At 42.8% G+C, this 15,928-nt stretch overlaps 2 protein-coding genes across 3 annotated transcripts in view; both read right to left on the reverse strand.

Annotated features, from left to right (window-relative positions):
- The window catches only part of mpp6b (membrane protein, palmitoylated 6b (MAGUK p55 subfamily member 6)), a 19,678-nt gene extending 8,317 nt beyond the window's left edge, over nt 1-11,361 (reverse strand). The window contains exons 1-3 of one of the 2 annotated variants that reach the window (XM_035681553.1): nt 11,248-11,361; nt 4,900-4,962; nt 1,836-2,093 (exon numbers count right to left, since the gene is read on the reverse strand). In XM_035681553.1, coding sequence (XP_035537446.1) covers nt 1,836-1,968 — 133 coding nt within the window. In that variant the 5' untranslated portion in view covers nt 1,969-2,093; nt 4,900-4,962; nt 11,248-11,361. The remainder of the gene's footprint in view (nt 1-1,835; nt 2,094-4,899; nt 4,963-11,247) is intronic. The other variant, XM_035681554.1, reaches the window with a different exon arrangement.
- A 1,785-nt stretch (nt 11,362-13,146) lies between these two features.
- Nucleotides 13,147-15,469, reverse strand: npy (neuropeptide Y). The gene is made up of 4 exons (XM_035681615.1): nt 15,384-15,469; nt 14,867-15,054; nt 13,530-13,619; nt 13,147-13,440 (listed from the first exon to the last, which is right to left on the reverse strand). Exons 2-4 carry the CDS (start codon nt 15,052-15,054, stop codon nt 13,419-13,421), a joined length of 300 nt encoding a protein of 99 aa, XP_035537508.1. The 5' UTR covers nt 15,384-15,469; the 3' UTR covers nt 13,147-13,418.
- Between the last annotated feature and the right edge of the window lie 459 nt (nt 15,470-15,928).

Raw genomic sequence — 15,928 nt, forward strand, 5'->3', positions numbered from 1 at the left:
GGTCTGCACTGCATACTGTTAAATTTCCATATCCATATTACTTCATGACAACACATATACACAATCTGAAATTCAGTTCCGTTATATGGAATGTGTGGACAGGATATTCAATTACCCCACACTTTGTTTCACAAACTAGAATAAACACAAAGTCTCAGGGCTGTATTTGTAGTAAACACATCCAAACACAAGCACACACACATAACTAGCACCACCTTGATTGCACTACACTCAAGTCACTCAATCATTCACTCACAGCACTCACACTCACACTTAGTCATTGTTCAACCTCCTGAAATGTGGAGAATAATGTTTCCAATTCTCAGAACTTTCAAACCTGTACGGGTTTCTCAAATGTGCAATGCAGCCCTGTTTTTGTGAAAGATGCATGAGAGAGACTAGCACTAGCATATGCTAAACTAAACTACTTAACTAAACTGAGCTCACTCACAGTTGAAGTCATCTGTCTGCAAAACCTCACAAACAAACCAACATAAACACTTGCAGCTGGAACCCGTACTTCTAAGTTTTGACCTTTACCCACTTGGTCAACTCATTGTGTCGCCGCGTCCTCGACCACAGGAATGTTTGCTCATCAAAGCCCGTCCAACCCCCAGCCCCCACCCTGCTCTGCCACATGCACTGTGTACATTACTCATCCCAACAAATAACCTTGAGATACTTTTCTACCCTGTGAGAGATTGGAGACGAACTAAAGCCCAACCAAAAGTCTTTATAATCCTATGAAATATGGCATGGAGATACAACCACCTACCAGCCTCTTGCTAAGCTTGGCCTGAAGAAGTTGTAAAAGCGAAGAGATTACCGCACTGGACAGTTACAGAGGTGTGTTTTTTTTCCCCAGCTGCTTCATTCATCTACATAATGAATCATCCTGCTTACCTGCTTTTAATTCCTCCCTCCACTCCGGTTTGTCTGCAGTCTCTCGCACCATCTAACCACCGGCTCTGTATGAACACCTACCAGCACTATGTGCGGTGAATGCCAATGCAGAGACTACCTGCTTAAGAATTCCTAACTCTGTTTCTCAAGGAATGCGACACGAATCCCACGAGAAAAGACCTAGCAACCTGTATTATGTGTGTTATTATTTTTTTAGTAGCTCACAAAAAGAAAATCAGAGGAACACCTAGACTGGCACAGAAGTAACATCGCCTTTGACAAAACATATCTCAATGTATTTTTTCAGCAGTGCAGGGTAAGAACTGAACCAACCACTAATGTGATAAAATACAAATTACATTTTGACTCGAAAGAAAATCTATATATTGGGTCACCTGTTGCATTTAAGAGTGCATGAAAACTAACTAGTTAGTAAGGGAACAGAGAGGTCTGAACATTTAGCTAAAAGTAATAATAGTTGATAAATAGTTTAAATAATGGTTCAAATGTTTAGTTTTTGCCACCACCAAGTGCTAGTAGTAGTACAAATGGAAACCTGACCAAAACAACCATAACACTGTTGTATATAATGAGTAATATTTAATAACATGTAGTTTAAAATGATTTTAAGTGAACATGATGATGAAGGGGAACTTAAGGTCATCTGACAGGGCTTTGCAGATACATCAGACAATAAAGATTGGGAACCAGTGCTCTAAAGGATCATCAGATCATCTACATTTAAAGATAAAACAACCACTTCCCTGAGTAGACTTTACCTGACAACTAATGCTGCCTTCTGATATCTGATTAGCAATTTTTCGTAAAACCCTTCTATCGATCCCTCCCGTCTAAGACAAAATCAAAGATGAAAGCACCTCTCCGTTCATCTAAATACGTGAAACCCCACATTTTCCTTCTTCTTTCCTCACCTCCAGACGTATCTGGTTCCTGGGTGGACTGCACGGCCGGGGGCCCCTCCACGCCAGGCTGTCCCGGGGGCGTCATCTCCTCCTCCTCCTCCCGTACCCCATTGGGACAGGCTTCCTCCATAGCTGTGACCATCGCCAAGCCCTCCTTCTTCCTCCCTGCTGCCACAAGTATGCTAAGGCTAACCACTAGTAAACCACCAGTAGTTCTGCAACTATGTCTTCTGTCCTCCAATCGTCTTGTCTGGCACTGCTGACCCGCTGAACTCCCAAAAAAACAGAGAAAGGCAGAGAGAGTACAGAGGAGAAAGAGAGAGACAGAGAGAGAGAGAGAGAGAGAGGGGTGATTGAGGACAGAGAATGAGAGAAGAGACACAAAGAGAGCGACAATAGAGTGGGATTAAGATCAGGGGATATTAAGAGATGAGGAGGAAAAGAGGAGCGGAGAGGAGGAGGAAAGATGAGGGGATAAATTCAAGAGGAAGGAAAGAGGCTGATGTGAAGATAAGTTCAGAAAGACATGAAAAGAGACAGAGAGAGGTAGAAAGCTGGATCGCATACACAGATGTGAACATGCGTTCAATGCTCGTCAGTCCCCTCCCTCCGCTCTGGCTTTAATACCTTCCGTTCCTAACCCCCCCCCCATTGATAACACACACACATACTGTACACACACACACACACACGCATAATCCCACAATCCTCTCCTGCTGTTGCATCTTGCTTGAGTACCCCTCCTCTTGTTTCTCTGACCCCACCCAAAGTCGAGTTGTCTCACTTGTCTAGACGGAGGCGCGCACACGCACACACACACGCACACACACACACACACAGCACTTGAATGTGTCATTATGTAAGGAAACTTACATAAGTAAGTGTTGCTGAAGGGGGCCTGACCCTACATTCCCATTCTTTTCCTCCTCCTTTCTCTCATTCACACTGCTCATGGTTTGGACACCCCGCTGCAGCAATGTGCAGAAACTCAGCGTGTGCAGATTGTGCTCGTACGTAGTCCCTCAGCGGTCGTCCACCTCCTTAAAGCAGCATGTGTCAGCCTAATAGGACCTTTTTTTCTCTCTCATTTTTCCTTTGGTCTGTCTTTCTCCTTAAATGAATGTGCCCTTACCACCTTGCTTCACGCTAAATCAGTAGACTTGAGGTGCTGACTGGATTATGCACATTTTGGGGCTGCAATTTAAGCTGCTTCACGCCTGAGTCTAAATAATTTTGGGCAAGCTACTGGATGCAGTACTTTCTTATGTACATATATAAATATTCTTCTCCCAGGGGCCTCATTTTACATGAAGATTTTGGAAATGAATAATCACTGCACATAGAATAAATTAATTTTACATCAAGGCAGTCTTGCAAATAAATGGCAACAACAGTCTACAGCCATGCCAGCAGGTTTGTGAGGCTGTACTGGCAGCACAGTTGCTTTGAGCTGAATGCTATCGTGAGCTTGCTAACATGCTCAAAATGAACCTGCTGATGTTTAGCAAGTATAATGCTGACCATGTTCACCACCTTAGTTTAGCATGTAAGCATGCTAACTTTTGTTTAGTGCGTCTGAAGCTGATGGCTCATTAGTTTTGTAGGTTTTTGATCATGAAACAATATATGGGACACACTGATGATGGTGCTAGATGAAAAGTCTGAGGATCACTGAAATTGTTACAATTCATCCATTGGGGACCAAGAATGTCCGTATCAAATTTTGAGCCAATCCATCCAGTAGATGTTGAGATAAATTCATTCAACACCAATCCCTCCGTGAGCTGCACTGCTAGCATGGCTGAAAACCAAGAAGCCCCTACAAACATGAGTGTTCTAGCTACATTACATAACCCAACTGCAAAAGCTCAGAAGAAATGTTTGGGTTGTCCTTTTCATCTGTTTAAAAATCAAAGCTGTCAAGATGCATAGGCAGCTCAAACACCCTAGTGTTAAGAGTTATATAAAACAGGCTCCTCCCATTCTGCATCCAGCAAGCCCCTCCCACAGCGACACAGCTGTGCAAAGAGTAGATCTGCCGGCTTTAATCCACCCCGCCTCTCCCTCCACCCCAGTCAACCCCTCCCCCAACCACAACATGGGATTTTAATCCGGCCACGAAAGCACAGGATTACAGAATCTCTGTCTCCTTCCCTCACCATATCCGGTGTTCAAACATCTCTACATAGGTAACAGTGTGATACACTGCCTGCTTTGGAAAAGGTTTACTGATGTACCCTGAAGTGTACTTTAGCAACCACTGCCTCTGAGCCAAGTGTATATACAGCGTTATCTTGAAATTAAGATAAATGACCCACAGAACAAAATGCTTTTCACAGTTTGTTGATCATGTGACTTTCCTCTAATTGTTTCTCTTTAGAAAGTAGATGCGAGCTGATATCACACAGAGTTTCACTGAGGCAGAGCAGCTGTGTGAGAACACAAACAAAGCATCATGGGAAGTCAACACAGATTATAAGAAAATAACTCATCACCAAGCTCCAAGTCTATAATGAGCAAAATAGGAGCTATGTGTATTAAAATAATTGCTTAATTATTCAGCAAGTAAACAAAAGTAGAGTAAAAGATAGTATGAAGTATAGGATTCTAGTAAAAAAAAATGTGATAGACATTGTAATAATTTATATCAGCATGTGAAAACAAAGAAAAAGTTTAACTATACATTAACCTGCACTGAAAATATAATGGTACCCAACAATGGCCAATAATGTAACAGATTTGCTTTCTGCCAGTTATAGTCAGGTTAGGTTCATAGGCAGTAAGGGAATAGATCTTATTTATATGAAACCGAAACGTCAATTTCACAGTTTTAGATTAATATTAGCATGATCCTCTAAGTAATCAGAAGTATTATCAACCTTGTAATCCACACATACATATAAACACGTAGAAATGACTTCCTTAAAAGTGAAGGTTTTTTTTAGGATCTGTGATCAAAACATCCTTGCTTCAAAGACTTGCAGTCCTCCCAGAAATCATGTCAGAAAACATAATCCCTAAACTCTCCAGTGTGTCGGTACTGAGGAAGAGGCAGGGAGAGAGTTGTGTTTACCTGTGCCAGTCGGTGTAGCCCAACCCCAGTCCTACTGGCTGCTCATCAGTCAACTGTGAAGACCTAGAGAGAGAGGGAGACAGACGTGTGAAAGTCTGTGAGACTCGTCCTTATGAGACATGGATATTCTGTCCTACTTGCATTCCCGCACACCAGTTTCCATCATTTCACACACACACACACACACACACACTTGCTTGAGCATTCACATACGAACTTGTGCTTATCCCTCACACAAACTCAATGACTCCTTAGTTTTCTCCGTGGATTATACGTTTTATCTATCTATGTCATCCCTTTCTTTTGCAAGATAGGAGTCTTGTCTGCAGACTGGAGCTGTTGTTCGCTCAGAGCGATGCATAGAGTCATTCAGGACGATTTATTGTTCTCAGCTATTCAAGGATGCCTGCATCATCAGCTGGCACAGTGCCGTCAATGTAGTAAATAGAAACTATTCTCTGAAAGTAATGACAAAGCAGTACGCATTCATTCCCAGAAAGACTCTCCTTTCACTTTCATTTGCAAACTCAAGCAAACACATGCACACACACACCATCCATATGTGTATCAAGTAGAGGTAGACTACTTATAGATATTTAACACTGTATATTAGAGGATCAATATCAATATCTATATCATTGTAGGCGTTGGCTGATATGCAAACAGACTTTGTGATGGATCCTTGAAAAAGGGTATATGTGGAAACATAAAATAATATTACCCAAAAATCGTTATCTGAATTAGTTCATAAAAAATCTCAAATCAATGTCCACTGTGTTGTGCTGGCTTCTGACTATATCACATGGTTTTATTCAGAAAACCAAGTTAAGTTTTACCATGTACATATCTTTGACATTTGAGTAAACCACATCAGTTGATGAAGGGTTAGGGAAAGAGACTGCTACGTAGCGACTGAAAGTATTTATATCTGCATTAGCCCAAAACTGCTGTTTCAAATGTAATTTGTTCACTTCTTCTACTCGGGTTTCTACTCATAAGTGACTCTAAATGTAGACAGAAAGGACCTACTCTCCTGCACCAACCCCAGCCCCACTGCACGATGTTTAAAACATCATCTGTCTGAGAGAACTGCAACATCCAGTGGAACTAAACCCATTCATGCTGCTCTGAATAGCCATTGTTAAATGGACCATTATAAAAATGCAAGCCAGCAAAAAAACAATGAAATTATGTGATTACAAATAACCGATGCCTGCAATCACCCACAAAACAATAGATTATCACTCTTCCACACTTCATTTCGTTCAGCCTCTTTCTCTGTCCCCGAGGAAAGGAAGGGTAGTGTGGTGGCTGGAAAGACTGTTCTATAAAAATAACACTTTACATCCACTCTATCTGTTATAAAACTGTGAATAATTCTCTTTCTTGGAATACTTTTTTAGACAGGAGATCACACTGTCCACTTAACCTTTGACCTTAAGCTCCTCTCTACTCTGGGTCCACTGGAAACAATCATTTTCCGAGTGCCAAAACATGTACAAGGTGATAATAACACACAGAGAAAGTCTACTCATCACTGCTTTGCCACTATGCCTTTGTGCTCTACTGGGGTATTTTCACACATCATGCTAGAGCTAATTGGTCCTTCATTGTGTGAGAGGAAGAGAGAGGGAGTGAGAGGTCAATTCATTACGCAACACAGATTACAATCACACTCGGCACGCTCATTGGAAGTGAAAGATATCCCTTGGAAGAATGTTAATGGAGGCAAAGCCACTGCGACAATTCCTCCCCAAATCATCCGCCCCATAGAGCAGGAGCCGGTTCGGGACAATCAAAGGTCCGAACGGGGAGGGAAGAACAAATAGAGGAGGTGAATCGCTGAGCAGAAAAAATATGGGATTGCTTTTAGAGTATAAAACTTAGCAGAGGGAGAGGGAGAATTTCAGACGAGTCAGAGAGGAGATACAGAGCAAGAGTATAAGGAATAGATAACGGGCACATTAGGAGTCACAAAGGAGAGGAGAAAGACAGAAGAATCTTTAAAGATTAGACAGAGTTGTGGTAAAAGCCTCTCAAGTCTCAGGGGGGTAAGAGAGGGAACCGATGAAAAAGTCTTGAGGCAGAAAAGTGTGGTCGTTGCATAAAAACACCAGTTTCTAGAAACTGCCAGGTAACTGTAGTTCGTGTAGTGATAGTTGCATCAAGTTATAGTCTTTTTGCATCTGAATGTCACTGAATTCTTCCTGATAATTGGCTTTACATAGAATAGACGATGGAGAGTTTGCCTGTGCACTTATTTGCATGCAGAGCCAGGTCATTTCAGGGACTAGGAACTGGGTTCCAACGCAAACTAAGTCAATCTTTCTATCATTGATTTAAACTCTGAGCGTACACTGGACTCAGGACTCCCCCGATGTCCTTTTATAACCATCACTGTCCTCTTTCCTCCTCTTGGGACAGAGGGAAAATCCCAGGAAGTGGTCACTTGCAACCCTGACTGCCATTGGCTGGTGTGAAGGAAAGGACGAGTCAAACAAAAGCCCTCTGAGTGCCCCCTGGTTGCCAAGCACTCAGATGATGGACAGCTGATGGAAGGGGGATTATGGAAGGATCAGAGGGTTTGTTTTTGTACAAAACATCATTTCTGTCTCACACATGTAAACGTGCATGCGTGTGCGCATGGGCACACTATTTAAAGCATAGACAAACATCAGCAGGCTGTGTGGTTTTAATTCCACCAGTTCTAGACACGCCAGCAGGAAATCTCAGTCCGACTCGGCGTCTCAACGAGCACATTTTGTGAATTTATAGCCTCAGATGAAGTCAAATTCTACATCCCTCGGGGTCCTGAAACACAAACACAGCGAGTCAAGCATCCATCCTGGAGAAACCATTCAATCTTTGCGTATATATTCTCTTTACCGCTATTCTCTGCCTGACAAAGACGTACTCTCTGCCCTCCTGTTCACCACAGAGCCGGGGGCGCAGGGCTCTCAGAGAAGCCGTCACTCTCAGTTCCTCTCAGTGACTTGAGAATCACAAAAGAGGCCAGTGAGCTCTGTTCTGTCTTGGAGTCCAGACGCCAAGTTATTGGCTGACTCCAGGGGTAGCAGAGAGCAATTAATAAACTTTCCTGAGCACTGACCTGCAGCGCTCCCACTGCATGACACCGGTATGGTAGCGAGCGCTAGAGGGGTTATTCAAGGAAGCAGTGTGTGTTTGTGGACTTACATGTGTGTGTGATGACTGACTATTCATATAACCACTCCCCCCAAAACCAACACTATCCTGTCCTACCTCGCACCCATAACCCTTTGCCTCAAGAAAAGCCCTATGTAGGTCACTCCATGTGTTAACACAGCCGCTCAATAAGAGGATTACAGTGCTACCCCTAAGATGGCCATCTTAGCAGATCAATATTGGCAGAATATTTACCATAACCACGTTTTCTAACCAGTTATCTCTCTGTTATTGCCACTGTCTGCGGAAAGTTGATGAAATCAGCTCAGTTTCTCAAAATCCACCACAAAAGACAATAATTATGGTTTCTGCTGATTCATGCTTACACTCTTCACCTGACTCTGCAATCTGAAGTACCACTGTTATAACACAAAGGCATCAATTGTTGCGTCACTGCACTTTCCCCGCCATCACCAAAAATGACATCATTCTCCTTCTCGGTGATGCTCCAGCTGGGCTTTGCCACACAGCTCAGGATGATATAATTACACGGCCGTCCGCAGTTCGTCAAAACCCTACGGCACTGAACGTGCAGTGATCTTAGTAATGAGCACCTTGTGAGATAATCTATCCCGCCACATGGCCGTGCCTGCTTCCTCTCAGGCTCTCTCCCTTCCCAGCCTCCTGTTACTGATCATTAGTATTAAGGAAAAGACTGGGAGGGGATGGGGGAGGGCGAAGTGATGCAACAGCATTTAACATGACTGCAAAGTTTAAAAATGAGAAAATTGATGTTGTGTGAAAATGGGAAAACGCGAGAAGAGAGAGGAAGAGATAAGGAAAAGAAATTATTCTCAGAGGAGTTTACCCAGCGTGTTTGCCCTTTTCTTAGTTCGTCTCGTCACATTTTTGAATGTTGGCGAGAATTACAAGCACATGCATCTCCTTCATAGAATAAGGGCTCTGCTGCAGTATTAGCTGGAGCTGCATCAGTACAAATAAATTAGACTTTGGGCTGCTTTACTTACATGACCTGAAATAATCCCTTTGCAGATGAGTTTTCATCAGAAAATATGTTACTTATTCTGTCAGTTCTCCCATCTTTATCAGTCTGTTGCCGGTGAAGTTTTAGAACATATTCAAGATTTTATTTAGTTGATGAAATACAAACCACACTGTCTTGTGTTACATGGAAAATTGTATTGTGTATCTGCAGTGGTATGCCCCTTTAAGACCTTAGTGATAGAAGAAATCATGTGAATCTGCACTATACACTGGGGCCAAAAACAACAAGACATTTGCCTTATAGCAATTCTTACACAAAGTTCATTCCAAAATAATTTCCCTCTCCGTGTACGTTAGTCATTTAGTTGTGTTTCTACTCGACAGAGATCCAATTAGCTCATGATAGCTGTCATGGGGTCAGTTGTGTGTTAACTGAAGGGAGGTGCAGCCCTGGTGCAGGGCGGGGAGGGTTGATTGTAGGTGTGTAGATAACAGCCCTGTGATACATTTGTTGTTCATAGCTGGAAGGTTTGAGTCACTACAATGTGTGTGTGCGTGTGTGTGTGCGTGTGTGTGTGCTTCCCTATCTATGTCTCTCTTCTGCTCTACCCCTTCCTCTTTTTTTCTGTACCATCTCCCCCATAGCTGCGTATTAATAATGGAAGAGTAGAAGCTTCTGAGTGTTGGATATGGTCTCTGAATGACTCACTGACAACTCATATGTTCCAACATTGGGAGCATGTGTTTAACTTGAAATTCGTGTTCTCCTCCGCCCTGCTGACAGGAAGGAATATGCATATGAGGGCTGAGGGGTCTAACTTTCCTTATTCCACCTACTTCAGCAAAACAATAAAGGTCATCCTGAATCCTGACTCAAAGGCTTTACTGGATATCCCTGCCCAGGGACTGCTGGTTTACTCTAATGCACTAAACTGTCTCAGTCTCCTTCCCTTCCTCCTTTTGTTTCTCCAATTAGATTCAACAAATCTGATTAGGCCTTATTATATGATTGAAAGGAAGAGAGAAAGACTCATAAACTCTAGTTTAGATGCAACATGATCCATGCTACCCCCTCTCAGTGGTCTGGGGGCCTATATAGACCCTCCCAGGAAGGATCCCCAAGGCTGTTGCCTATGTGCATGGGCTTCCCCCATCACGTGCGTGAGGCTGAACAGCTCATAAACCTTGCCAAGTGACCCTATGCTCCTCTGAGCAAGGAAGTCCCAAGATTCATTGAGAGCTGCACAGTCTGTTGTGATATGTAAGTGGGTTTTATGTTTCGATTAAGTGCTCACATAAAGTAGGGTTGACATCGTGTTAGTGCATTATTATTAGATGGTGCACTCACACATCTCAGTGGAGGACAAAAAATAAAAATCAATAGGACCGTCTGGCTGCGCCTCCGGTCGGTCAGTCTGTGCCAAGCCACCGGTCCCCTTCTCCGTTTTCATTCAGCATCAGCTCAATACAAACAACGCGTTGTTGATCTCTGTTGGGAAAGTTTTTCTACACAGCAAAATACGAGAGAGTGTTCTACATGGTGGAGCTATTACTGGGACTTGATGTTGTAGTAAAAGCGCACTGTGTGACCCTTCACTCAAGCCCACCACCACCACCCTTTGCTGGTAAATGCTGCAGTCCATCATTTCGGGACGGTAGCGCGTTCCAACCTCCTCATCCTGTCAGCACTATAACCTGCGGCTCTTCCCTCATATCTTTCCAGTCATGGATCGACGCCGCGATTCTGACGCACGGCCACAGTCGTGCGCCAAATCTCCGTGCGCTCGAACCGTGCGCCAGATCCGTGCCAAACGCCTGCGCCGTTTTCGGTTGACCAGACAACTGTACATTCACACCGATCTCGCCACACGTGCGGCCATTTTTTGTTACCCATCCGAGCCATTGTGGCGTGCGCACACTTACGACTACAACCCATCCGCTGTATCCGTCCTCGTGATATGCGGGAAAAGAGAAAGGACGCGTCCGAACCCACAATAGACTCCCAACGCAAACTGATATGTGTGTGAATAAAGCCTGTCCTCACAGCAGAGCGGGCTCTATAGGGGGCAAACCTCCCCTTCTGTCAAACTCTACTGCACCTCAAACACGGCAAAGTGTCTTTGTCTCCGGTTTGAATGCCGCGGGATGAATGAATTCACAATCTTCACATCACAAACATGATCACGAGCCGTGACTTACCTGTGAATCGTGCGTGCGAGTTCGCGGTAGTCCACCGACTGTCCCGGTTGGACATTCAGGCCCCCCTCAGCTGTCTGTCCTGGTCCCGCAGCAGACTACCAGAGAACACGACGCCAATCAAACAGACACGCCCCGCCTCCGCAGCTGGCGTCATACAATATGGACCAATGGCTGCCGAGGTACCACCCTCGCTAAGTGAATATATTGTAGCATATAGTATTTTCTTTTCATCACAATGTCCATTCACATAAATACATGTTAGCTTCGAATGCGTAATGTAGACTTACAGATATTAAAGCAGGCTCCCACAGAGAAGTACAGGCCTAACTCCGGCGCTGTAACTTTTTATAGTCTATGAAGCTGTAATAATATGCTAATATATAGACTGTGGGCTAATACTTTTTAAAAAGTAATACTGTTTACTCGTTTTAGCAGCAAGTGTAGCCACATTTATGCTAACACCGAGAGAGATTTGAAGTACAAAATGGCCACCCAAAACTACTCCTGAGTAACATAAAGGTGGTAGAAAATAATATATAGCCTCCCATAGCTCATTGGTGTATTGACACACTTAAACAATAGAGCTAGCTAATGTGATGTGCAGCAGCAGTTCTAGTGGCCATGTGAACCAAATTAATGTGATTATTTCCACATTTCAGATTAACTGGGAATTTTAGGATAAGGAGTTAAGTCCCATGGCAGCCTATACAGTCTTACCACACTACGTATACTATGTATATTGTCTGCATTCATTTTTCAGCCACTTTTATCAACTCAACTCTCAAGTCTTTCGCTGAGAGAGGAAGAGAGGCTGAAAGCAAGGGATCTTTTGAAAGTCTTTAAATAGACCTTTTTCACTGCAGCCATTCTGACATGAAATTGTAGGGTAAACACAGGTGTTACCAGTGATACTAATTAAGGTTTTGTTCCATTTAGGTCAGAGTAAGGGTGCTGCTATTGTCCACATCTGTGTTTACCCTACAATTTCATGTCAAAATGGCTGCTGTGAAATGGGTCTATTCATGGTTCAGTGTCAGCCATTGACCAGATGTCACTGTTTTACAAGGCAAATCGTTGAATACTTATTCCACTTCCCACCACATGAATATTAAGGACTCACTGGATTCCCCTTTGAATGTTTTTTCCTCTGTCTTCTTTCCATTGCAGTCTGTGTTCCTGGATTGGCTCTTGGCCGATTAACTGATTTGTGCTCTGTGGGCTGATTAGATGTCAGGTTGAGGTAGACTAACCATTCCTGTAATTGCAATAATATTCCTGGAAATGCCTTTTCTCCCTTCATTTAGTTTCAAAGCAGGAACGTATCCTCATGGCCACAAGGGCGCGCCATTAGACACACAATTGGCAGCTTCAAATTGATGTTTTCTGACCATGTAAGCTTTTACTGGACTAATCATGCTTGTTAGACCCAGTTTAAATGTACTCCTCTTGCACTTGCCCCATTATCTAGAGTCATAGAGCTGCATTAGGTGGTGCAGTTATGGATTTCAGCCGGGAAGCAAGGTGTGGCACAGCAAGTCCAAACTTGATCTCATCATGAGGGAAAGACTTCAAGAAAACAGTATGCATGTTAACAAAATATTTTCATGTCAGGGGAGCATTCAGGACCAATGTTCTCTCTAATCTGACTAGTAGGCGACCTATATCAAATATTTAATTACATGGAATACATAATAAGATATCAGCCATCAGTAATTGCTTCATTTTCCTTCTCCAAATCTACTCATGTACGTTCTGGTCCATACTTTGGAGACTTAAGACTGAGACTGCAGTTCATTTAAAATCAAATGTCTGAAACCTGATTAAAATGTGTAAAAGTTAGCCGACCAGACGAATGCAAAGAAATACATTTCCTCAAACAATTAATCTTTAATAGCACAATTATACAATACAATCAACATGCCCTCCCCCCCCCACTTTACTTTTATGTTTCACAGATGATAACTCTCAATAAACTATTTACAATTTTATGGCACATACTATAAGCAGTAGTGACGATGGATAAGGAGGAGGGGTTGAATATACGTGGTGGCTCATAGAGGTAAAAGGGACAGAGGCAGGGTGGTCATTTGGTGTAGGAGGGTATGGGGTGGCGGATGTGAAGAGGTCAGAATGTCAGCAGCGGCGGGGCAGCAGTGAAGTGGGTAACAGCATCACCACAATGATGGGTCATATCTAGTAAGAGAGAGAGGCAAAGGTCAAGATCAGATTCCTGAGAGGGTCGCAGCAATGTGGAGCTCTTACATTCACAGCCTTACACTCACCTCGACTGTGGAAGCGTGTCTGTGCTTTCTTTCAGCAGCAGCTCTGAGACCAGTGTGTCCAGAATCTCAGGACTGGACCTCTTTCCATACCTGACACACAAAGGGACAGACAGACAGAAAGGAAAAGGTGATGATACATTATCAAGCTTCACACCAACTTGAACCTTTTGGTTGTCAAATGGAAAAAAAGTTACAAAGAAAAAGAGAGACATTGGCTATATTGAGCACAGACAAATAAATAACAGAACCTATTACTCTGCATGTCCTCATGTCATACATCCAATTATAAGCTCAGTCAAGCCTGAACACAGTCAGACCGAGACCCTGCAGGGGTAGACAGTAGTTGCATCACAGGTGGTAATATTTCCCTTTCTGCCTCTCAGATGATAAGCCGTGCCGGCATGCTTTCCCCTCCTGGGTTGCTAAACGCCTGCAGCGGCATCCAAGCCCCTGACATTCAGAAGAAAGCTAAAAACTGCAGGTGATTTAACACGGCATGCTGGCCGTGGCAGTCATTTATCCTCAGGTTTTTTTTTTTCTACAGGTGGTAAATGGGCAGCGGGTGTTCTCTGCTTTGTAGCAAGGTGTGAGAAGCTGCAGTCAGACTTTGACAGGCAGCTCCAACAGGCAAGAGTTGAGGTTGGACTCCCTATTTTGCTTGTTTGATTTGAAAATGTTGTGCTTTATTGTTGGATCACGATGTCAACAGCGTAACAGAAAGCTAATGAAAGTTTCCTATAAAGACCACCATTAAGTAGTTGTGTGATAGCATTGAAATAGAAAAAAATATAACATTTTTTTCAAATTCAATATATTATGCGAGCTTCCAGCCATGATGATAAACAATCCACCTGAATAAAAAATGCTGCATTCCTACTTAGCAGAAATTGGAACTGGTACAATATTAAGGAGTTCGGTCTAGACCTGCTCTATTTGAAAAGTGTCCTGAGATAACTTCTGTTATGAATTGGTGCTATACAAATAAAATTGAATTGAATTGAATTGACTATTTAGGCCTATGAGAGAAAATGGTTTTAACTGGAATAATATAATGAGGCACCACTCAACTTACTTAGGCATGTTTAATCTGATAGCATTCATGTCATTATATTCAGTGGTTACAAATGTATAGAATTGGACAGAATAGACTAGAATAGAATAAAATATAATAATTAAAAGTGGAAGCTACCAGCCAGTGGACATTTATTACCAATACAGTCATTTGAAAAGAAAGAAGCATTGCAATACCCCTCAATACCAATTTAAACCTGAATTCAAATGAACTCCAGCTCTGTTAATAAGCTTTCTGTTCAGAAAGGTGTAATTAGTCCGCCTACCTCTGTCTTGTGATGAGGTTGATGTAGTGTCTCAGGGCTGAGTAGTACTTGGCCAGCTCCTCCGCCGGGGCATCCTCCCCGGGGTTCTCCGGTTTCACCGGGTATCCCTCCGTCAGGGCGCCCAGGCAGAGTAGTGCCCACAGCAGGAACCCCAGAGTCCCCAGCCAGCTCACCAAGTTAGGATGCATCTGACCGAAAAAAGTATTACTTGTCACACCACTGGGCACTTTTCTCACTGTGCTTTAAATGTCCCTTTCTCTTTTAAAATGAGGCATTACTTTTGAGATGGATCACTGTTCAGCTTTAAATACATTGCTTGAGGAATATTTTACAAAGTTCATCGGAGTAAAAAACATGCAAACATTACATTAACAATATTAATAATAGATTTCCAATAACAAGGACTTTTGCAGCTGCATAACCTGCAAACAATCATCACAAGTCATGTCGAGAGACTTTAAATAAGTTCAATATATTCTTGTGAAGGTTTTTGTAAATCAAATATCAAGGTACTTACATTACCAGAGGCTTAGAGGGAGATTTGCGCGCTGTCCTGTAGGGTCTCTTCTGCTCTTCTGGGTGCTTGGTGCGCGCTGGGTTTTATAGCTGTGTGCGCAAAGAGGCGCTGCAGAAAAACGCGTCAGAGCGGCGCTGCGTTTAGCGCAAGTCTCTGCCTTTCTTCATGCGAACGTCACTGGTGATGCTGTCATTAATGTGTTTTTTAAAAGAAGCTGTTTCCATTCATTTAAAAGACGTAAAAATAACAAGGTAAACTAAAAATAGAGTGCGTTAATAAGCCTTGTTTCCAGCGAGACCATGAGGGATTAGGGATGGAGTGTTTATTTTTTGTGTAACAATGTAACAAATCCCGCTGGTACAATTACATTTTGAGATAGTAATCAAATAAAATAACTAATGTCCCTATAGCAACCTTACATGGATATTGCAGTGAGCATTATAGAAAGTATGATAAGTTCACTACAAAGTCACTGCTGAGCATCTGAGACACACATTCCCTTTGGAAATGTTACTGAACTAAGTTACTTTGTTGCTAATGTAACA

This window comes from Morone saxatilis, unplaced genomic scaffold, assembly GCF_004916995.1.
Source record: "Morone saxatilis isolate NCDOM2014 unplaced genomic scaffold, NCSU_SB_2.0 Contig9, whole genome shotgun sequence".
Taxonomy (NCBI): domain Eukaryota; kingdom Metazoa; phylum Chordata; class Actinopteri; family Moronidae; genus Morone; species Morone saxatilis.

Excerpts from the sequence above, each read along its gene's own strand:
- npy (XM_035681615.1), bottom strand. The coding sequence starts at position 15,054 with ATGCATCCTAACTTGGTGAGCTGGCTGGGGACTCTGGGGTTCCTGCTG. Across the intron at positions 13,620-14,866 it reads AACCTCATCACAAGACAGAG|GTATGGAAAGAGGTCCAGTC; the intron begins GTAGGCGGACTA and ends TTTGTGTGTCAG. Across the intron at positions 13,441-13,529 it reads GACACGCTTCCACAGTCGAG|ATATGACCCATCATTGTGGT; the intron begins GTGAGTGTAAGG and ends CTCTCTTACTAG.